Genomic DNA, 22,374 nt, shown 5'->3' with positions numbered 1-22,374 from the left:
AGGCAAGCGAGAGCGGTGGATGAATCGGTGTTGATGAGGTTGCATTTCGAAGAATGGCGTGAGCTCATTTTAGACTTGCTAAACTGGAATTCATCAGACTTCGCACTTCAGACTTCAGCAAAATCGAAGGAAGTCAATAGTCTGTAAACTGGTGAAATTCCGGACTTGCTAAAAGTCTCTATTATATCCAAAAAACACGCGCAAGTTAGCTTTTCCCCTTCAAAAAGTCGACAGAATACCGAGGAGCTCGAGAGGCTCGTGGTTGTCTCAGTTGTCGGAAGCGACGCGGATGAACGTTTTGGCGTGTTTGAGGGAAAACCGTACGACGATCTGCTGCCCGTGGCGTAAGCTGCGCACAAGAGTTTGTCGTCTTTCGTGGTGGAGGATGCAGCAGCCAGGTCCGAGTACTTCGAGGATGTTGTCAAGCGGCAAGCTTTCTACCTTGAACCAATATTGGCTCGTCGTTGAGATCAAGTGATAATTCAGATAAACCGGGTGAGGGTGGACTCGTCCGTCATGGGGGTCTGCACACACATGTGCTGGATGCGAACCAGTACCAAGTCTGTTCGCAACCATTGAATGTCGCTGGTTGTGGGACCATGTCATGACGCGCAACCATGCACACTTCGTACCTCAGTGCAATCGTCACATAAGGAAGGCGCTGTGACGCTCAGAGGAGCATCGTCAGTCAAGCTGTCGCCGAAAACAACGCAATATGAAATGAAACAGGTTTTCTGCAATGTTGTATGGAAATGCACACAATATCATTTGCAACAGGTATGTATTCATAGAGGAATCACAATTGCAAGCGTGCAGGGACATGAGCAGCCGGGATCATCGCCGCCGCAGCCGAAGTTGGAGTCCTCGTCGGAGCCCCCGACGAAGCAGTTCCTATCGACGTGACTCCAGAGATGGCAAGTCCGACACGTCTCGCGATTCCCGACATCGAGAAACCCCTCGGTACGTGCTTCATCGAAGCACTCTTCCCATCGTGTCCTCACAACATGATCGAAGCCGCGAATCGTCCCGTGAATTCAGTGATCATCGTCGTTCATCACGTCGATCTAGTCCTACCAGGTATACCAAACCTCGTTGTAGTCTCCCCTCATGGATGTATGCACCAGCAGTCGTCGGGACTTGTCCGTGCCATCCACACCGTCAACTTTGTCGGCCGCGTCCACACCGTCCACATGGGTTGAGAAGCCGTCACCAGCACCATCTAGCACTCGATCGGGGCTTGGGTTGAATTCAAGCGATTGGGAAGAACCCGAGCAGCTGCATTCGACGTCGAAGCAATCAGATTGGGACGCGCCGACCCCGTACGTCCAGCACACCATCGCATGATGTGATGGGTATTCTCCAGGTCTCCAATGCGATCATCGGCGTCGTCCACGCCCAGCCGCGACACTCCATCGACGTCAGCGGCGATGTCCAGTTTGGCAAGAGGTGGCGACTTGATGGCGAAAGAAACCCGCCATCATTTGGGCCGCGGCGATCTCGCAAAGAAATCGTACGACGACGACGAAGAAGAAAGCTTCGATCGGCAGTTTTACATGGGCGACGAGCTCGCGCACGACTCGTTTGTCGGCAACGAGGCCAAGTTTCAGAAAAAAGAGGAAGAAATGCTGCGCCAACGTCAGCGAGGTACTGCCTGAGTTCGTCGCACGTGCATTGAGGTGCTTTCACGCTTGTGCTGGTCGACGTGCTGCAACTCGTGTCTTTGCATGTACCCTGCCGTGGGAATCGCGTTGCGTGGCACCGCATAGTGAAGATCATGTTCGGTACGCCAACGTCTTGCGGTGGAGTCCAGCTCGGTGCGACGGAGCAAGCCCTTCCTGCTGGAGTTGAAATGGGCGTCGCTGACCCCACGTTGGATGCACTTTGTCAACCACTTTGGCTGAACTTTCGATGCGTGCTCCTTCTTGGAGTAGTCTGGAGTGGCGGGAACGTCATGACGTCGTTGCTCGTGGACGTAGCTCGTCGCCCACCAGTTTTGTCCACCACAGCATGGGTCGTTTTTCGCCGTTGGTCGTGTTGCATGTGTCGATGTTCATCCGTGTTGGAGCGATTTTGCGGTCAATATGGCGCGTCCATGGCGGGGATTTGCAGCACGATCGTGACTCTCTTTTTGTTTGTGTGGGTCAGTGGCGCGCAGGCGCCGACACCCCGTGCGTTTTTGCAACGACATTGTGGGAGCATCGCCGTAATGTGGTCGCCGCGATAGGGGAGCTCAAGTTGCGTGGCAAGTCTGCACGCGCGTCGGCGCTCAACCAAGACCAAGAAGCGTGGGAGAACAACCGACTCCTGACGAGTGGCGTGATGGCGACGACCGAAGTCGACACGGAATTCGACGACGAGCTGGACGCGCGCGTGCAAATCATGGTGCACAACACAAAGCCGCCATTTCTGGACGGCCGCGTGTCGTTCACGACCCAGGTAGGGCTCGGACGACGTGTCGTCGGTCGTGGCAGTGTCGAGGATGTCCCGTCGAAATGCTGGTTTCCATTCGCCATGGCTCGAATTGGGTTTTTTTCGGGACGCGTAAACTCCACCAGTGTTGCCCGCGTGGCGGCGACAGACCGACAGGCGTGTGGCCTTTTACGCGTGCTTTGAGGCTACAGAACTGGTTTTGAATTTGCGATTTTCAGAAGCTATGGACGTTATGTCCGTGCTGTCTTCATCTCGTGTTAAGCGACCGGGGTTCGTGCTGTAACTTGTGGCACTCTGCACATGTCTCACATTGTGCGCATGACTTGCGTTTATCGTGCGATCGTTTTTCGTGCGTCGTTCGTGACGTTGGACTGTAGGTGGAGATGGTTGCGACAGTGAAAGATGCCACGTCCGACTTGGCCGTGTGCGCGCGCAAAGGCAGTGAGTTGCTACGCGAAGTGCGCGATCAGCGCGAACGCTCGAAAATGCGCAAGCGGTTTTGGGAACTCGGTGGGTCCCGCATGGGCGACGTCATGGGAATTGCTGCCCCCGACACGAACGTCGACGAAGACGGGAATGCGTTGCCCGCCGCTGCTGATGCAGTCGACGACGACTTGAATTACAAGAACGAGAGCCAATTTTCGACCCACATGAAGAAGAAAATTCAAGCGGTAGGCGGCACATTGTTGATGTTGTCGATTTTGCGAGCAAGTTGCTTGTCCAGTCGGACTATGCCAGTCGCGTTGGCTGTACCTAGTCGGCTATGCCAGTCGCGTTGGCTGTACCGCCATGGAATTTCCCGACTCCATGTCGTAGCAGGCATTCCTAACGCGGGGGGTCGGTGACGCCTGGTAGGTGAGCGAGTTTGCCAAGTCCCACACGATTGCAGAGCAACGGCGGTACCTCCCGATCTTTCAGTGCCGCGACGAGCTCATGCAAGTGATCCGAGACAATCAAATTGTCGTAATTGTTGGGGAAACGGGCAGCGGGAAAACGACCCAGTTAACCCAAGTACGATCTAAACTTGATTCACGTCCATGCTGCCATGCATGGAATGGCATGAAGCGAGCGAAGCCGCTCGACCCATCGAATCCACCTAACATGACGGCGTTGTGGCTGTATTGTTTATTTAGTACATGCACGAAGATGGGTACTCCAAGTTTGGAACGATCGGGTGCACCCAGCCGCGCCGCGTGGCAGCCATGTCGGTGGCCCAGCGCGTCAGTGAGGAGATGGGTGTGAATCTTGGCGACGAGTGCGGGTACGTTAGTTGACTCATGCAGCGTCGCTCTCGAGGATGTCGTGGCGTTTTTGTTCCGGAGGGGCTTGCACAAAAACGGGATCGCCTCGATCGGTGTGTCCATGCGCGGCTTCCTCGATCTCACTGCGTTTCATGTGGACGCGTTGAAGTGTTTTATCAAGCTGCCAACATCCGAGCTTGGCCCGTGGAGGCCGTCCTTGCTGAATTTGTGATGGAGAATAGGTATGCAATTCGATTTGAAGACTTGACTTGCGACAAGACCATCATCAAGTACATGACGGAGGGGGTGCTCCTGCGCGAGTCGCTGCGGGAAGCCGACTTGGACAGCTACAGCGCGGTCATTATGGACGAAGCGCACGAACGAGCGCTAAACACGGACGTATTGTTTGGAATCTTGCGAAAGGTACCACGGGGCCGATTGTGTGTGTGTTTTCCCAAAAACCTGACGTGGGATTGGAGTCTGGTTTTGAATATGGCTTGCTCGAGTATACAAGTGCCATGGACTCGCCTGCGCGACGACCTGCTCAATGTTGCGGTGGCGCTGTTGTAGGTGGTGCAGCGGCGGCGTGATTTTAAACTGATCGTGACGAGCGCGACTCTGGACGCGGAAAAATTCGCCAACTTTTTTGGCGGTGTCCCGCTCTTCACCATTCCCGGGCGTACGTTCAAAGTAGACACGTAAGTGTTCGCTCCATCGGCACAACGTGATGTGGTTTTTGCACACCTGTCGTGGCATGGCTGGGCAATGCGCTTCCATCCGTGTGCACGTGATACAGAGAATTTATATACCTGACGACAACTTGCAACCACTAGGATGTATGCGAAATCGCCGGCGGAAGACTACGTCGACGCGGCCGTGAAGCAAGTGATGACCATCCATTTGAGCCACCCAAAGGGTGACATTCTTGTGTTCATGACGGGCCAAGAAGACATTGAAGCAACCTGCTACGTTTTGGCTGAACGCATGGGTAAAGTCGACGGCGCGCCGCCGCTCATGGTCCTTCCCATGTACTCGCAGCTGCCCGCCGATCTGCAGGCCAAAATTTTCGACGCAAGCGACATTCGCAAGTGCATCGTATCGACCAACATTGCTGAAACCAGTCTAACTGTTGACGGGATCCGGTACAGCATCGTGCGCTGTCGTTGGGATGCATGGCTAGGAAGCGATCTAACGGCGACCTCTGCCTAGGTATGTGATTGACGCAGGGTTCTGCAAAATCAAGGTGTACAACCCCCGCATTGGCATGGACGCGCTTCAAATTACGCCCGTGTCGCAGCAAAATGCGAATCAGCGTGCCGGACGCGCCGGGCGAACGGGGCCAGGGTACGCTATTGAATGCGCGATGGTCTTTCGTGCAACCTGTGACGATTTAAAATTGTGCAGCGCCTGGTATTGTTTTGGCACTTATTTAACTTCCCAATTCGTGTGTGCTGGCAGCAAGTTGAAAGTTTTTTGGTGAAACTGTTCATGTTTGCACATAAAATCGCTGGCGTTTGAGCACACATGCATGCTACCCCACTGGATGTATCGCTGGAGGCGATTTGCATCGAGGGTTGTCTTCGGATCGTGACCCGACCTCTCTCCAAATGCACTTCGTCTTTCCGTCTTGATGTCCATTTCTAGCGTGTGCTACCGCTTGTACACGGAACGCCAATTTTGCAACGAAATGATGGATGCCCAAGTGCCGGAAATCCAGCGCACCAACTTGGGATACATCGTTCTCTTGCTAAAGTCGCTCGGCGTGAAGAACCTGCTCGAGTTTGACTTTATGGACCCGCCGCCCCAAGACAATATAACGAATTCCATGTACCAATTGTGGGTGCTTGGCGCGCTCGACAACACGGGCGAGCTGACGGAAATGGGCAAGCGCATGGTGCGTCTCGATATGTGAGGACGAATTGAAACCCTGGATTGGGACGCTCATGATGGCTCTGTTGTTGTTGAGTGCCGTTGTTGACATGGACAGCTATTAGATCACGTTTCCACTGGACCCGCCACTTGCCAAGATGCTGTTGTTTTCAGAAACGCTGGGTTGTACGGCAGAAGTCCTGATCGTGGTGTCGATGCTGAGTGTCCCGAGTGTATTTTTCCGCCCCAAGGACCGCGAAGAAGAGTCGGACGCCGCACGGGAAAAGTTTTTCGTGCCCGAGAGCGACCATTTGACCTTGCTCAACGTGTACAAGCAGTGGGAGGTGCGTGCGTCAGGGAGCGCGTGGTACTCTTTGATGGGAAATGCCAATTGCACTGTCTTTATTCTTCGTGGATATGTGGATTGCTCTCCAAGTGCTATTCTTTTCGGCTCCAAGTGCTATTCTTTCGGACTGGCGTTCTCGGAACGGATGCACGTGTGTCGTTGAATAAATGGCTGACGCTCACCCATTGTCCGGTCGTCGAGCAGTCGAAGTTTTGAGTGGACGTGAGGGCACGTTGCACGTGGCTGTACAGAGTTTTAGAGTGGGCATCCTTTGTCGCCAACGGCTCTGCCAGACTTGACTTTAAATGTGCGCTTGCAGGCCAACAATTATTCGCAATCGTGGGCGAACGACCATTACATCCACTCCAAGGGCATGCGCAAAGCGCGTGAAGTTCGCGAGCAACTCGTCGACATCATGAAGCAGCAAAAGATGCCGCTCACCACTTGTGGGACGCACTGGGACGTCGTACGCAAAGCCATTTGCTCGGCCTACTTTTACAACTCGGCGCAAATCAAAGGCATCGGCGAATACGTCAACATGCTGACCGGCATGCCGTGCAACTTGCACCCGAGCTCGTCGTTGTTTGGTCTCGGGTACACGCCCGACTTTGTCGTGTACCACGAACTCATTTACACGACCAAGGTAAGAAAGCGGACAAGTCCGCAAGTCGATGTTGTTTGGATTGCGTGCTCTGTCATGCATGCGCATTGTGTGCGACTGTTGGGGTGGTCGAGTTGTCGCGAGTATTACCACGTTGTTGGAGACGGCAACAGGATGGTGTCGATGTCTTCCATCCAACCTTTCGTGCATGACGATGCAGGTCGTGAAAGCTCGTGTGAATAATGTCCTGCGCCGGCAGTCGTGCTGGATTTGATGGAGTCCGTGGTTTTAGTCGGGTCGACTGGCGCGTTTTGTGGCGACGTGGTTGGGGCTGCGAGTGCAGTGGTGTTGATCGGGTGGTGGTGTGTGCGCTATTGTGTAGGAATACATGCAGTGCGCGACCTCGGTGGAAGGCGAATGGCTCGCCGAGCTCGGTCCGATGTTTTTCAGTGTCAAAGAAAGCTACAAGTCGCGACTGCTCAAGCGCGCCAAGGAACGGCACGAACGTGCTGACATGGAGCACGAGATGGCGATGCAGCACGAGAAGGACCAGTTTGCCCTCGAGCAAGAGGAGCGGCTTGCAAAAAAGGCGAAAACCGCGTCGAAACACGCCATGTACGACTCGCAACGAGTCGCGACCGCTCACGACTTGTCGATTAGGGTCACCCCCGGCCGGAGCAACAAGCACGCGAAAACGCCGCTTCGCACGCCGCTGCGCTTTGGATTTTAGACGCGACAATGTCGCCGCTCCATCGATTTTGGATTCAAAGCGTGCAGATTTTCTAGCGCTGGGACGTGGTGTGTTGAAATTTGGTCCAAGTTTTCATTGTTGGAGCCCTTTTTGCTTTTGCGTCGGGATGGTTCGGGGACTCGGTCGCTGCTCTTCTTGTGCCGGGACTGTCCTCGTCCCAGTACGTGGTAGGTCCATGTCGTCCAAGCTCTGGATCTCGATCAAGGCACAACACACCATCCAGCGATGTGCGCTCGACTCGAGCGAGGTACAACTGACACGTCGCTCTGCCTGCGTCCTTGCGAGATAGCTCGAAAATTCACACTGCACACACTTGGTCAGCTCCAACGTTACGTTGGTCCCAACCCAAGGACTCCAAGAGAGATGAACCATGTCGACATCTCTCCACGTCGACCGGCAGTCCCTTGTGCGTCAAGAGACGATGGTGTACCATGCCGTTCGTTTTCTTTCTCGGTCCTCTCGCGGTAAACCATGCGACGTCTGTCAGGGAAATCGTTTGCGTGGATTGACGAGAGGGTGGCATACACAGGAGGATCGAGGCGTCGCGGCAGGTCTCATCCAACCCACGCCGACATGAAAAGTCGATTCGCAACAGATCACCCTGTCGAGTCCACCACAACATTTGCATGAAAGCCCGTCCCTCCATGTAACAAAGCCCGCCTCGAACGCCATCCAACGGCTCGTGTGTTTCTGCAGCTCGTGGTTTGTCGTCGAGTGAGGGTCACGTTGGAGCGCATCAGAGGGCGGCTTTCGAAGGCGACAAGTACGCACATCGGGTCGACGGCGATGACGGCGTGGTTGGAGCAGTGCGGTGGGTCTGGCACGTCGAGTTGTCGGCCTCGACTACGATAGGGTGCATTCGACAACAAACGCCCGTACGCACTGTGGACGGACGGTGAGCTCATGAAGGACGTCGCAAGCCCACAGGTCGTTCCGGTCCCTTCCCGCGACCGAGTCGCCGGCCAAGAAGTACCAGCCGACTGGACGACGTACATCAACCCAGTGCGCAACCAAGGCCGCTGCGGGTCGTGTTGAGCGTCTTCGGCAGTCGGGACCGCCGAGTTGGCGCACTGCCTTGCCTCGAACGAGCACGTTGACATATCTGAACAAGTTATGACGTGTGCTCGCACGTCGGCAGTCGATACGGCTACAAGGGCGGCTCTAAGCCAGCTGCCGTCGACTACCTTGCCAGCAACGGCATGTGCGTCCATTTGGATTGGCACATGTGTGTATCAGCGCTGGAAAGCCTTCCGCGCTCGTCCAACACCTAGCACCAGACACCTACATGCTCTCACGGCGCACTGCCTCCTCCTCCTCCTGCGGCTCCTGTGCTCGCTCCAAACGACTACTGGATGCCCCAACGACCCGATTCGTCCTGCCATCCACCCCTCTCGATCGCCCCATGTGCACACGAACGCGAGTCGACTGCAAGTGTGCGCCGCCGACCACCGCGACTGACTTTTTCAACCCCACGACATGGAGGACGGTCGACATGTCCTGGACCATTGGGACATGTAGGGTCCACTTGTTGAGAAGCCGCCGTCGGTCGCCGTGGCAGGCGAGAGCTGAGTCCGTTCGCCGACGTCCGCCACCGCATACAGTCACGGAAACCATCGCAAACGTGGCAGAACGTGTGCCACCGCCACGACCTCAACAGTCGTTGCGGGTCTCGACCCCAACAATCGTGTAGTACCGAATTTGGTCGTCAAGTGTCACCTCTCCCCACAACGAAGTCTTCGTCGCCGTCCATTTGCCAACATGCGCGCCGTCGTCGCATTGGCGGTGGCCGTGTCTGCCAGCCAAAGAGTGCACGATCGCCACGCTGTGCGGTCCTGCACCAACGTAAGTGTCGTGGGTGATGCTACATACTGCGTGCAAGGCGCGATCTGCGGCGACCAAGGAGACGTGTGCCCCAAGCAGGGCGACGCGGCCGTCGCCGACTGCGTGTCTACTTTGTCGAGCTATGTCGGCGCGACCGCCACGTGCGTTGCGCCGGCCGACGCCACGTGCCAGAACATTTCATCGGGTGCCCGTGGCTGTGTGTTTGGCACCGTGGCCAAGACGTCGACGACTCCAGCTACGACCACGTCGATCCCGACGGCCGATGCGGCCTTGACGACGCCGCCGACCACCGGCGCAACCAAGGCCAACTCGTCCAACGTGTGCAGCACCAAGTGGAGCCAATGCAACGGCCAGAACTGGCCGTTTGGCGTGTGCTGCCAAGACGCTTCGTTCGAGTGCGTGCGCAAAAACGACTACCTGTCGCTGTGCGAGCCCAAGCAGCCCAAGAGGAAGGAGCACAGTGCGGCGGCGGGGACGGTGGCGGCATGGGAACAGTGCGGCGGGAAAGCGTACCGCGGCGACTCGGTGTGCACGCCTGGCAACGTGTGCCAGGTCATCAACGAATGGTTGTCGCAGTGCCAGCCTGCAACGACCGACGACGAAGAGAATGCCCTTGCCACGTACGCGCAATGCGGCGGCGTCGGCTTTACCGCGACCAACAAGGTGTGCCGCGACGATGACACGTGCTTTCAGTACAACGAAGTGTACTCGCAGTGTGTGCCGCGCACGTCGCAGGAGCACCGCCGCGTCGTGCACGGCCGGGGCGACGAAGAGCAAGAACGTCTGGCAATCCAAAACCTACGAGATGACCAAATGCCGCCGTGGCAGGCGACAGACCCGGTCCCGCCCCTTGAACCCGGTCCGTACACGGACGAAGGCGGCCGCAAGCGCACGGAAGGCCGATGCGCGGGCTACAAGTACTTTGACTGCTGCGATTACGATGTCCAGTGCAATTGGGTGGACGACCTAAACCCGAACTTTGTCTGCGTTCGCGGGCAGTGCCAGCACAAAGACTTGTAGGAGTGATCTCGTCGAGTGAGGGACCCTCGTCGAGCTAGGTATAATCTTCAAGTGGCGTGTTCAGTTGTGGATGTGTCGCAATGGCTTTTCGCACTGGAGGTCGTCGGCTGGCCGAGGGGGCTGCGTCGGGTCGGCAAGGTGCGTGCGCCATGTCGGCAGTTGACGCGGTGCTCCACTTCCTGACGGGTGTCCACAATGGCATGGCGCTGCCCGTGGACGTGCACTGCCTTGGATTCAGAAGCGGAAAAGTCATGCGAACGGAGGATATACCTACCATGCATAACCAACGCAGACACCAATCACGGCCAATATCCGTCGGTGCGGATGCCGACAGCGATGTTGAGCAAGTTGATGGCTTTAAATCCGTCTTTGTTGTGTTATGGTAGGATGGACAACAAGCGCACACGGCATGGCGCAACTTATCCAGCGTAGGCGAACTCGGCGTTACAACCCGAACGAGGAAAGCCGTGGTGTCGACGAGAATGAGTCGCTGCGAATGCTGCATGGCTTGTCCAGCTAAGGGAACGAATCCATGGAGGGCAAAGACACGGCGTCAAGCAAGTCGCGGCAGAAGGATGCCGCAGCAGAGGTGGGACCAAGGGCTGCGCCATCCAACGTAACCTGCACGACCCATCGTGGGGTCGAGTTTGCGGAGTGCTCTTCGTACAGCTCCATCGTGACGGCCGCTGCATAATCAGGCCACTCGACAACCGTGGGTGCGCCACGGCATTGCTGAGCCGCCCCGTGAAATGCATTCAAGAATGCCAGCAATGACACGTCGTGGCCGCTATAAATGACGACTCGTTCGGCGGACGTGGTGTTGCCGTCCATGACGTTTTGCATCTGCCGGAACACGGTGAGCATCGCACTTTTGCACGTAGGTCGGACCTCGGCAACGAGTTGCTGCACCAATGGCCCAGCGACTCGTCGAAGTATCGGGCCGTGCGAGTAAAACTACTTCCGACGACGTTGAGGCGAACTACAGCTCTAGTAGAAATCGGGTAACCTCGTGGAATCGATACGTTAAGTGGGCGATCGTCTGTGCCGCCAAGTCCTACCATCCAAGTAAACCACGTCTCTCTCGTGACAGCGATTACCTCTGTATGGCGGAGAAAGGGAATGCCGTGTGCATGGCGACAGATGTAGTAATCCGCCGCCTTCATCCACGAAAACGCCTCAGACCCGGACGAAAACATAGGCAGCAATCTCCGCAACTCGGTCTGGACGGAAGCCATGGCCGCTTCCCGAGTGGCGAGCGCTGCATGAGCTTCTACTAAATGTGTCTTGAGCTGCATGATGCTGTCGGCATTTGCATTGTACGCTAGTTGGCATAATCACATGGGGAACTTCAGGTCAACCAGCAAACACAACCAACCATTGATGTAATCCGAGGTAGGGGGAAGGATCTCCAGAGTGAGGTTGCTGTGTGCATGCGGGACGAACTGGGAGAGTAGTGCTTGGACGCTTCGTTGTGTTCGGACGTAATGTGTGCTGCGGGCATGTATGTCGACGTCGTCGCCGTCCAACGTCCAGCCCTGTGCGCGGCAGTGGTCTCTCTAACCCACAACAACAAAAATCCATCTCAACAGGCATTCACGCAAGAGACAACTCATCGCACCAGCTTGCGGCCGCGACCTTCCATTTGATACACTCCAGTTGTCGTGAGCGCCCCGTAGATATCCGTCGTTGACTGCGGCTCGTGCAGCTTTGGGATCCAGACGGCGTCTTCCGCGTCCGCTAGACACGGTTCGCCGCCTCTGAATACGTTGTGGAGCGGGCTTCGGTCGCCATGTCGGTGTAGGACTTGGACAAGACGCAGTGTCCGTGCTGGTAATTGACGCACCATGGCATTCAAGCGGCAGAGAACTTGATATTCCGCATACTGGCGCAACATTATCCGGATGTCCCAAGCGCAAAACCATCTGCCAGTCAATGACTTGAAGTGCTCCGTTAAGTGCGAAAAAGTGAAGTCGTGTACTCATCGGCGGCGCAAGGGCGCCTGCTCAAAGCTTCTCACCCTCGTCGGTCCGCGAGCGCGCCTAGGGCGCGTGGGTGACGCTGCATGAGTGTTACAGTACTCGACGTCTTTTGTGGATGATCTTCCGGCGTGGCCCGTCGTCCGAGTCAACGTCCGTCCACGTCAATTGTAGACAAGAATGTCTACAACAATGCACACGTGGATTGGCGGTCGCGTTGTCGGTTTGAAACGTGACAGCCACACTCCTCAACGAAAAGCACAGACAACCACCAAAGGTGTTTGTCGTGCTGCGTCCTGTGGGGGATTCACGCAGCCGTGGGTGACATGGCAAAAGACAGCGGCGGCTCTTGTCTATGTGCGCGTCCAGGGGCGTCTCGACATCGCGAGGATTGAACTTGCCGGCGGTTGCGACAGCGACGACATGGTGTGTCAAGATCGAGTGTATATCCCGTCAACAGCGCCAGGCAATTGGCGGCATCTACCGCCAGATCCCCGTCCACTCAGTGGCAAATCCGTCTCTATGTGGTCAGCGGATGCGTCAGTCCACTGTGGGGCTGACGACGCGGTGGCGAGGCAATCGCACTTAGTCGGGTTTGTCCGCGTCCACGAACGGGATTTCGCTAGAACCTCATTAAGTGCGATTGGTAGCCCTGATCGCCATTTCCCCGCGTCTTTACTTTTCAATTTGAATCCAAGCAACGGAAGCGCGGAGAGACACATCGACGCGGAAAGGACAGACTCGGAAGCAGCATGGCCGATCAACATACCAAAGTAAGGAAGATGGACCGTGACGGAAGCACGCGATGGATGGGATGCTCATTTGCACACGCATCGATGCGTAGGTGTACATTGCAGACAGCAAGGTGTCGTGGATTGCGGCAGAGATTCTTCGGTCCGACGACAATTCCGTCGAGGTGCAGACATTTCCAGACCCGTCAGAAGAAGACATGGACGATCACCCACAAACACTATCCCAACGTACCGTCCCGGTACGTCGGTAGAGAGTGACGAGTGCTCGAGAGATGTGTACTGATTAATGGTCGTGTCGTTCTGTGTATGTATAGAAAGCCAGCGTGTGCCTCCAAAACGAACTCCCTCAAGAAGGATGTGAAGATATGGTCAACTTGAATTACCTCCACGAAGCTGCTATCTTGTACAACCTGAAGGCTCGCTTTCACTGTGGGTTGCCCTACACTTACACCGGTCCCATTTGTATCGCAGTGAATCCCGTACGTCGCTTTTCCTGATGGAGACTTCGCAATAGATTCTTGTGTGTCGCGTTGATCAGTGTACTAAGAATGTCATTCTGATGCATCCTTTGTAGTACAAATGGCTTGACATATACAACCCAACAATTCAAGAGCAGTACTTAGACACCAACAGACTCGCTGAACTGCCACCGCACGTGTATGCTGTGAGTGCACGCGCGTTTCATCACATGAAAACAACGGGACACAACCAAAGTATCCTCGTGAGTGGTGAATCCGGTGCAGGGAAGACCGAAACCACGAAGATCCTAATGTCTCACTTGGCGACCGCGGGCGATCGTGGCGATGCCCACAACAGGGACATCACGCTCAACATTGTCGAGCGCGTTTTGCAGTCGAATCCGCTCATGGAATCCTTTGGGAATGCTAAAACATCGCGTAACGACAACTCGTCGCGATTCGGAAAGTTTAGCGAGCTGCAATTCAATACCGACGGCGAACTTGTGGGGGCTCGATGTATCACATACCTGCTGGAGAAGTCTCGAGGTTGGTTTTGCCTTTCGCTTTATACCTTTTCCAGAGCATGGATGGCTTGACATGTTTATCCCAACTGCTTGTCTGTAGTATCGACCCATGGCAAAGGTGAACGCAACTATCACATATTCTACCAGCTGCTGGCAGCGCCGCAAAAATTTCGCGAGCGCGTTGAGCTTCCCGAATCTGACCCAACTGTATTTCCATTCTTGAGGTATGTTTCCTTGTTGCTCGCATGTCTGTTGATGAGACCTCACCATCAGGATTTCATTACGGTAGAGGCGTCGCTTGTGACGATGGAAATGCCGTCAAGGAATTGGACGCAGAATTTTTCCATCGGACGTTGAAGGGCCTTACGACCCTCGGTATTTCCGAAGAGGATCAAATGTTCGCACTACAAAATTTGAGGCCTTTTCAATGACAATATGTGTCATAGGTCTGTGTTTGGAGTAGTGGCAGCCATTTTGCACCTTGGTCGCGTGGATTTCACAGGAGGCGATCAAGCTACCATGGTGGCAGATTCCACCACGGTCACAGCGATTTCCAAATTGCTCGGCTTGGACGCGCAGGATTTCGAACAGAGCTTGTGCACCCGTCAAATGTCTGCCGGTCTGGATACATACACGGTAGGATTAGATTTGTTTGCCATCCATGCTTATCATGCCGAATCTTTTTCGAGACCAAACTAACCACAGATTTGTAGGTCCCGCACACAATGGACCAGGCGACGAATGCACGAACAGCGTTGGGCGTGGCATTGTATAGCAAGCTGTTTGAATGGTTGGTCACCCATGTGAATGCATCGACGACGTCCAAGATGCATGTAGCTCAACGAATCTGTACGTTCTTATGATCTCAAGCATTGTGTTGCGCTGTGAATTTCTATTGATATCCACTCGACTATTGTAGGTATTTTGGACATTTTTGGGTTTGAAATCTTCGAAACCAATTCATTTGAGCAACTCTGCATCAACTATGCCAACGAGAAACTGCAACAAAAATTCACGCAAGACGTGTTCAAGTCGATTCAAGTCGAGTACGAAGAAGAGGGCATTCCATGGACCAAGATCGAATATGCTGACAACATGAACGTGCTCGAACTGATCGAAGGACGGTTTGGGCTCTTGGCTCTGCTAAACGAAGGTATGCCGCTTCCTGCATAAGAATTCCTTCACACTTCACGTCATCCGAATGTAGAATGCATGCGACCCAAGGGTTCGGATGCTGCGTTCACAAACAAGTTGTCGGCCCATTACAACGACAACGATCGCTTTGAATTGCCACGTCTCAAGCGCAACTGCTTCACTATCCACCATTATGCTGGTCAAGTAATCTATGAAACGAGTGGTGAGTGTCGATTTCTTATGGTGATTCGCGTGACCTCAAATCCTTGTAGGATTCCTCGTCAAGAACACGGACATGTTGCAACGCGATACCTTGCTGCTGTTGAACCGATCATCATCTCCGTTTGTCCTGTCGCTGTTCCCGCAAGCTGAAAAGCCGGTCACGAACCGCCTCAAGCGGTCGAATTCGATTTTGGGCGACTCTGTGGGTACCCAGTTCAAGTCGCAGTTGAACGCTCTCATGGAAGACATTCGTCGCACTCACGTGCAATACGTGCGCTGTATCAAACCCAACGCAACCAAGAGCTCGTCACTCTTCTCCAAGGTAATGCTCCCAAGAAACTTCGCGAGTTTCTTCAAGTTTGGTATCCACGAACCATTTCACCTTGTAGGGAAGTGTCACGGGGCAATTGCAATGCGCGGGTGTCGTTGAAGCCGTGAAGATCAGTCGATCGGCGTTCCCGAACCGCCTCACTCAAGACCACTGCTTGGACCGGTTTCAAATGCTTTTGCCGAGACACCCAGTGCCAGTCGCATCATGCGACGAATTTTTGGCGCAAATGCTGCCCACCTCGGACTACCAGCTGGGTAAAACCCGTGTGTTTTTCCGTGCCGGTGCCCTCGAACGCTTGGAGGTGCGTCGTTTGAGGCAACTCTATTTCATGCTGATGGATTTGCTCTCTTGGTGTAGGAACTCCGCACGACGAAGCGCAACAAATGCGCCATCCACCTCCAGCGTATGTTGCGGGGTTGGCTCGCTCAGAGCAAATTTCGGACTCTTCGATGCGCCGCCGTGCGGCTGCAGGCGTATTCCCGAGGGTATGACATCTTTCTTACATCTTTTGAGCTTGCTAGTCTTGCCCAAATTGAGTTGATGGATGAGCTGATTGGGATCATCGTGTAGATATATGGTGCGCCAGCGATACTTGGCAATGCGGCAGGCGGCCATCACTCTGCAATGCGCCGTTCGATGCTACGTGGCTACTCACATTGTACATGGCAAGCGGCGCACGAAACGCGCGACTCAGATTCAGTCTGTGGTGAAGATGCATCGTGCGCAAAAAGCATACGGTAAGCCATTGATATCCTCGCTTCCACTTCTGCCGTGATATTGCGGTGGTGCATCTCCAAAATGCCTGAGTGCTGATTTAATTGAAATTTGCTAGGACGAATTCGCCATGCCGTACTGAAGATCCAATGTCTGGTTCGAGGTTTTATCGCAAAGAAGACCTATGCCCGCATGTTGGTGCAAGCCAAAGAAGAGGCGAAGTTGGAGAACCAAATTCAGCGTCTCAAGGATCGTTTGCGCGAAGAAAAGGCTCGCAACGAGCAACTCCAGCGCCGTTCGAGCATGATGGTGGTATGCAACTACTTGTAGTTATCTCGACAACTGCGTCATGGGTTATGCTGACTCGGACATCGTGGGTAGGACGCCCCTGGCTTGGATCAAGAATTGGAAGGGGCGAGCGGAATGATCGACCAATTGCGATCGGAAATGGCCTTGCTCAAGGAAGCAAACGCGGCTTTGAAAGCGCAAAATGCCACGCTAAAGAAGGAAAAGGACCAAATGGAGCGGGGCGCGTACGTCAATGGCGCGTCCTTTACAGCGGCCAATCAACGTGCTATCAAGCTCCAAGAAGAGGTCGAGTACCTCAAGCAGGCCCATGTCCGTATTAAGGACACGCACAAGACTCTTCGCCTGCAATCTGCTCAAGGTGTTGACACAATTCGCCACTTGCAACTTGAACTCCACCAAGTTGTGTGTGAACGCAATGCGTTGCAACAGAGCCACGTCAACCTTCAAAATCACGTTCAAACGTTGGAAGCCGAAAACAAGGAACTCACAACTGTGAACGCCCGTTTGCGAGTCATTTTGCGCCAAGATCCCATTTTGAATCGCAAGTCGCGAGACGAAGTTGCGGGACTAATGAAGACCGTGCGTCATGCTCAAGAAACTCGCAAACCAAACTCTGTGTCAACTGTTGTCCAACAATCTCCTACGGCCAATCCGTCGTTGGTTTCTGTGCCGCAACTGCAACCAGAAGTCGCATCCATTCTCCTTCCAAAGGTCGCCCGCACGAAAAATCCCGCGCAGCGCGTGATCAACGTGGTCACTGCGCCAGAGACTGCCGTGACCGGAATCCGTCAGCCCAAGGGGGCTGATGGAGGGTTGGAGTTCCCTGGTAAAGTCATGGGGATGGAACCAAACACCGACGTAGATGATGTCAAGTTTCGCATCACGTTGTTGGACGAAGAGAAGGACCCTCAAGCGACGCAACCGCCTCTGCCAACTCAACCATCAGCCATGACGTTGCCGTTGCCGCCACCGACAAACGTCGCATCTTTTGCCCCTGCTGGTACAAATATCAACAACCATTGGAAATCATCCCAGCATCCTCAGCAACACATCAAGCAACAATCGCAGCGTGCTAACAGTGGAAGTGGTTCGTCATCCCGACGATCCAGCAACGCGTCAGACAGCGACCGTCCTCGAAGCCACAGCAACTCAACCAAGTCACAATTGGCACAATTCCGTCGCAACAACACCAGCAACCACCACCACTCGCCGCCACCTACCTCACAACAGCAGCAACAGCATGGCGGTGGTCGCATGCAGCGACAAAACTCGTCCAACATCCAACAGCAGCGCTCGACGTACCCCACTGCGTCGTTGACTCCGTCGCACTATGCAAATGGTACCCATGGACAAAACGGACACAACGTGTTCGCTGCGCCATTCCAAGCCACATCGGGTGTGTTTGCGCCGCCACAATCGACGCGGGTGCAGCGCGCAGGTTCGATCACTCCGCCGCCGCTGCCACCGCCGCAGCAACCCCCCGCTCCGCCCGGCTCCAGTGTATTTGGTCGAGGCGGTCGCCATGTCGAGATTTAGATGTATACCACAAGTACAGAACAGTCCATTTTGATTGCATCACACTCGTGTTAGTTTAGTCTTGGATTTCCACGATGATTTCAACTTCGACGGGAATACCGAGCGGCAACGCGTTCGTGCCAACGGCCGATCGCGCGTGGATGCCGCGGTCGCCAAAAATCTTGACGAGGGTGTCGGACGTCCCGTTGATCACGGACGGCTGCGCGGTGAATCCGTCGACGCAGTTGACAAAGCCGACGACCTTGACGATGCGCTTGACGCGGTCCAAGTCGCCGAGTTCTTGCTTCAACGTGGCAACCAACGCGAGCGCGACGTGGTGGGCAGCTTCGTATCCTTCTTCAGGGGTGAGGTCGACACCGACCTTGCCCTTGATGAGTTCTCCGCCCGCAGGTTGAGGCAAGTGGCCAGCCGTGAAGATGAGGTTGCCCATGCGCACCGAGTTGCGGTAGTTGCCCTTGGGGGTGGCAACGGCAGGAAGCGTGTACCCGAGCTCCTTGATGCGAGCTTCAGTGTGCACGAAGCGGGCGGCAGCGGCGGCAGGTTTCAAGAGCGAGCGGAACATGGTGCGCGAGGCCGGTCGAGTTGGCAAATGAAGCGCTGTGGGGTCCAAAAGTGATCGAGATGGCCAAAGCCGGCTTTTGATTGGCCGGATTTCGCGCAATTTGTCCAATCAAAGACGATATCGCCCAGATGGGCAACAATTGCATCAATTGCGCTGCCCCGATGGCGTTGCTGGAAATGTTTCGCCGACTCCACCAAGTTGGCCTCGCAGTTGTGCGTGTGGCATGACGCTCGTTGGAGTCTCGTTCAGCCTTGACCGCATACGACGCATTCAACATTGCTTGGACGAGAGCAATGACCTTGTAGGGACGCATGAAGTATATACGTCGAACTCTGCAGCCCAACGAGATCATCGACACGGACATCATCACTCGTTGCCAACGCTGAAACACCTCCAAGGGGTTACGATGCCCATGGCCGCCATCATCTGACACACGGGCACTCGACCTCCCGTGGCAAGATACATGTATACACCTCAACGGCTACGACGCGGAACTCAACGAGCAATTCATGACGAGATGTCGTGGATGTTGCTGCACTTCATTCGGCCCGACAACAGGTGCCGCAGATCCGTTCGAACCAGCAGCTCCAAGTCTGGCATGGGTGGATGGATGTACCTAAATCAAGTTGTTCACGGAGCAGAATACCGGCAAGTCAAGCCCGCACTCGTTGGTAAAGTAGATGGCGAATACTGCCGCCGGGACCTGGTTGACCGCCGCGTCTTTCATGACGCCAGCCAACGCCTCACCAAGCGAGTTGAAGAGTTGCATGGCCACATTCAATGAGGATGGCCACGGTCGCCTCGCTTGATCCATCGAATTCCATACGTTCGGTTTCGCGACAGGCTGCCACGTTCCTTTCAAGTCCCTCCGATCCCATACAGCGCCGAGATCGTGCGCGGTTGGCCACCCATGGCAATCATAGCTTCTGTAGTGCCAGAGAGCTTTGCTGACGAACGCCACCGGTGTGTTGGATGCCCTGGCCGCTGCCTTTGATCATACCGGCGCCGATCTCAAGTGGATGCTTGACGCCCAAATGCACGCCAATGATGTCTTTCTAATTCAAGTGGCATGGCTCCTACCGACCTCACGTTCCTACCCGCCGGAAAGCCACGCAAATTTTCTTGGGAGCTCGAGATTCACGATAGAGAGCAAGCGATGCTCGCGGTCGGCGTGGTATAGCTCACGTGCAGCCACAACTTGGAGGCGAATGGTCAGCGAAGAAAATGGATGGTGGCGCGGGCATGCATACCGCAACCGACGACTGCGAGTAGCTCGAAGGCGATGAAACGACCACGCAAGAACGAGAGAGGTGCATCGCGTTCGGTCACGTCCAAGACAGCTCTACAAAGTTGCGTACGAATCGAGCAAGATGCTTTTCCCACCACGGCACCATCGACGACATGCACGTTTGGCGGTGACGGCGAGAATGGCCTTGGGTGGGAAGAATGCTCTGAAAATCGGGGAGGATAATGTGATGCCGGGCAAGGATCACTAAAGTTGCGTCGGCGCTCGCTTCGTCGTCACTGTGCACACGTCGCCATGCAAGGGCGCACAGAATTGCGTTTGGAACACTAGGATCGACTCAACGTCGTGGCCGCTCGGAGGTTCGGCGGGACCTCCATTTCGGGAATGAACAACGGGTTGAGATCGGTCGCATGGATCCGTTGGACTTGGACCGCGTTGCGGGCGATATCCGCTTGATGCTGCCGCGAGGTGCGCCATGGTCGTTGCAAAATTGCCAGCACCGTTGACACAAGGGCTCGATCAGCGCTGACGACTGCCCAGCATTTGATCCGCTCGCCACACCTGCAAGAGCGGCATGGATTCGCTGCGAGTGATCCCGACATGCCATGCAGCGTCAGCAATTGCAGGATTTCAACGTTTGAAAGCCACGACTGTTGAAGTGTGGTGTTCGACACTTCTTGCAAGCCAAGCGACGCGTGCAGGAGCGAACGGAGCGAAAGCAGCAGCATTGCGATGGACCAGCGGAGGCTCACGACAGAAGATTTGGAGCCCCACGTTGAGGACGTGATCGTCCAGACCGCTTCTCGTCGTCAAGGATCGGGCAGCTGTGTGCTGCTACGATGGCTTGCAAGCCGCATGCGCGATTGAATCGTTGGTCGATGTCTTGGCAATGCTAGCCACACGAGTAGAGGCTGGTGCCACACGTCCTTTCGTCCCCAAACAATTGTGTGGAGATATCTCCGACGATACACTGGTCAAGGCGATATCGTTTGTCGTGTGGATGGCGAGCTGTCCATGCCGCCGCAATAATGGAATCCTGCGCGCCACCCCTTCCGTCCACGTCGCCGCGACCGTGTGCTGCCTTGAACATACGTGCTGTTCGTGGATCCAGGCACGAATCGATGTTGTATTCACCGATGCAGCCCTCCCCACCGCGACCGTGCATCCCAAAACAAACGACGAGCACCACCACAACAACGTCACGCGCGAGCGCCATGTCTACATCACTATTCACGACGCCACAATCATCGCTACGTCCTTGAGCTTCATCGACTTCATCCAACCACTCACGCTCGGGATCGCATCGGGAATCCGAACGGAAATCGTCGGACCTCCGCCGTACCATGCCTTGTACAGCTTCCACGTGTCGCCGTCAATGAGCCTACCAGATCCACATGAGCATGGGCCTGCGCCGGGCCACTGGTCCACGCAAGGCGCTCCAAGGAATCGCGTACCGAAAGTCCGAGATGAGCGCGACATCGGGTCGAATTTGGAGAAACCCGCCTTCCAACTCATCGTCGACGAGCTCCATGTTGCTCACCTCGCCAGGAAAGAGCGTATCGTTGGATGCGTCCGTGACGAAGGACAGCCATTGCATGACCCACGCCGACGAAATGGCAAACCACGTCTGGCCGCGCTGCGGATACAGCTTGGCAAACTTTGTGAGCATGCTGAGTTCGAAGTGCGGGTCGTGATGGACATCGCATGTCGAGAACGCGCGTGTCGACAGCTTGGCCATCATGGCGATGTTGTTGTTGTTGGTCAAGGACGCTTGTGGTGGGAGCGGCGCCGGGTCGTCCATCGACGTGGACGTCGGCCGTTCCGTGGATTCGTCCAGGACCAAGCGGGCTTGGCCGAGCGGCCGGTTCACGAGGCCTTTGGATGCCATGTCGGGAGTCGCCACGACGTCGTACCATCCGTCTGTGTTGGATTGCTACGGGAACCCATCATGCCGCGTGAAAACGATGCTCAGCAAACGAGTGCGCGCGACGTGTACCAGTTTCATGTCGAGAAGATCTGCCGGCGTGAGCACAACCTCGCCGAGGTCGCAGCTCTTGAGGCCGAGGCCCCCCGTGTGTCGAATCGATACGACGAGCCCGCCAACGACGTCGAACGACGGCGTCCCAAAGTCGCACCGAAGGTTGTACATGGGGTTGGCCGTGGCCTTGATGCTCCGGGTCTTGAACTTGGGTGCTCGCGGCCGGCCATCCTTTTCGATGAGAAACACTTCGCAGTGCACGTTGTTGTTGGTCTGCATGCCGTCGACGGCCAAGAGGTTGCGGCACCCCCGGAGAACGACGCACAGCGGCGACGCCATCGAGCGATTCGATCCTGGTGCACTGGACATTCTCGAGATGAAGCGGTCGGCAAGCGTGAGTTCGTTCTCGGTGGGTGATATGGCGACAGAACACGAGGATTCGGACCATGCGTTTTATGAAAAACCTTGTTGTCAAAAACATCGTCGAAGACCCTCGTCCACGTTGAGCTTCGGCAAGACCGAGTCCCATCGA

At 55.3% G+C, this 22,374-nt stretch overlaps 6 protein-coding genes across 6 annotated transcripts; 3 read left to right on the top strand and 3 right to left on the bottom strand.

The window, feature by feature from the left end:
• The first annotated feature begins 797 nt into the window (after positions 1-797).
• Positions 798-7,400, top strand: H310_02712 (hypothetical protein). The gene is made up of 17 exons (XM_008866309.1): positions 798-960; positions 1,015-1,077; positions 1,128-1,319; positions 1,364-1,644; positions 2,225-2,436; positions 2,808-3,101; positions 3,286-3,441; positions 3,564-3,691; positions 3,914-4,094; positions 4,242-4,369; positions 4,505-4,813; positions 4,881-5,015; positions 5,316-5,565; positions 5,666-5,884; positions 6,206-6,529; positions 6,870-7,102; positions 7,148-7,400. Exons 1-17 carry the CDS (start codon positions 821-823, stop codon positions 7,215-7,217), a joined length of 3,315 nt encoding a protein of 1,104 aa, XP_008864531.1. The 5' UTR covers positions 798-820; the 3' UTR covers positions 7,218-7,400.
• Positions 7,401-8,632: 1,232 nt separating this feature from the next.
• Positions 8,633-10,171, top strand: H310_02711 (hypothetical protein). The gene has a single exon (XM_008866308.1). It carries the CDS (start codon positions 8,997-8,999, stop codon positions 10,098-10,100), a length of 1,104 nt encoding a protein of 367 aa, XP_008864530.1. The 5' UTR covers positions 8,633-8,996; the 3' UTR covers positions 10,101-10,171.
• A 271-nt stretch (positions 10,172-10,442) lies between these two features.
• On the bottom strand, positions 10,443-11,957 carry H310_02710 (hypothetical protein). The gene is made up of 6 exons (XM_008866307.1): positions 11,719-11,957; positions 11,476-11,656; positions 11,198-11,421; positions 11,107-11,154; positions 10,989-11,054; positions 10,443-10,943 (listed from the first exon to the last, which is right to left on the bottom strand). Exons 1-6 carry the CDS (start codon positions 11,944-11,946, stop codon positions 10,617-10,619), a joined length of 1,074 nt encoding a protein of 357 aa, XP_008864529.1. The 5' UTR covers positions 11,947-11,957; the 3' UTR covers positions 10,443-10,616.
• Positions 11,958-12,628: 671 nt separating this feature from the next.
• On the top strand, positions 12,629-18,095 carry H310_02709 (hypothetical protein). Its single transcript, XM_008866306.1, has 16 exons — positions 12,629-12,849; positions 12,921-13,067; positions 13,143-13,307; positions 13,403-13,832; positions 13,911-14,034; positions 14,100-14,207; positions 14,257-14,446; positions 14,524-14,659; positions 14,730-14,963; positions 15,018-15,167; positions 15,217-15,488; positions 15,556-15,798; positions 15,855-15,982; positions 16,068-16,234; positions 16,330-16,523; positions 16,593-18,095. The coding sequence occupies exons 1-16, from the start codon at positions 12,829-12,831 to the stop codon at positions 18,054-18,056; spliced, it is 4,173 nt and encodes a 1,390-aa protein (XP_008864528.1). The 5' UTR covers positions 12,629-12,828; the 3' UTR covers positions 18,057-18,095.
• On the bottom strand, positions 18,071-18,656 carry H310_02708 (hypothetical protein). The gene has a single exon (XM_008866305.1). The coding sequence runs from the start codon at positions 18,616-18,618 to the stop codon at positions 18,112-18,114; it is 507 nt and encodes a 168-aa protein (XP_008864527.1). The 5' UTR covers positions 18,619-18,656; the 3' UTR covers positions 18,071-18,111.
• Positions 18,657-20,974: 2,318 nt separating this feature from the next.
• H310_02707 (hypothetical protein) lies at positions 20,975-22,258 on the bottom strand. Its single transcript, XM_008866304.1, has 3 exons — positions 21,861-22,258; positions 21,319-21,797; positions 20,975-21,245 (listed from the first exon to the last, which is right to left on the bottom strand). The coding sequence occupies exons 1-3, from the start codon at positions 22,209-22,211 to the stop codon at positions 21,095-21,097; spliced, it is 981 nt and encodes a 326-aa protein (XP_008864526.1). The 5' UTR covers positions 22,212-22,258; the 3' UTR covers positions 20,975-21,094.
• Positions 22,259-22,374: the final 116 nt, after the last annotated feature.

This window comes from Aphanomyces invadans (assembly GCF_000520115.1).
Source record: "Aphanomyces invadans strain NJM9701 unplaced genomic scaffold supercont1.4, whole genome shotgun sequence".
Lineage (NCBI taxonomy): Eukaryota > Oomycota > Saprolegniomycetes > Saprolegniales > Verrucalvaceae > Aphanomyces > Aphanomyces invadans.
The sequence above is the reverse complement of the archived record's forward strand: the minus strand, read 5'-3'. Positions and strand labels throughout refer to the sequence as shown.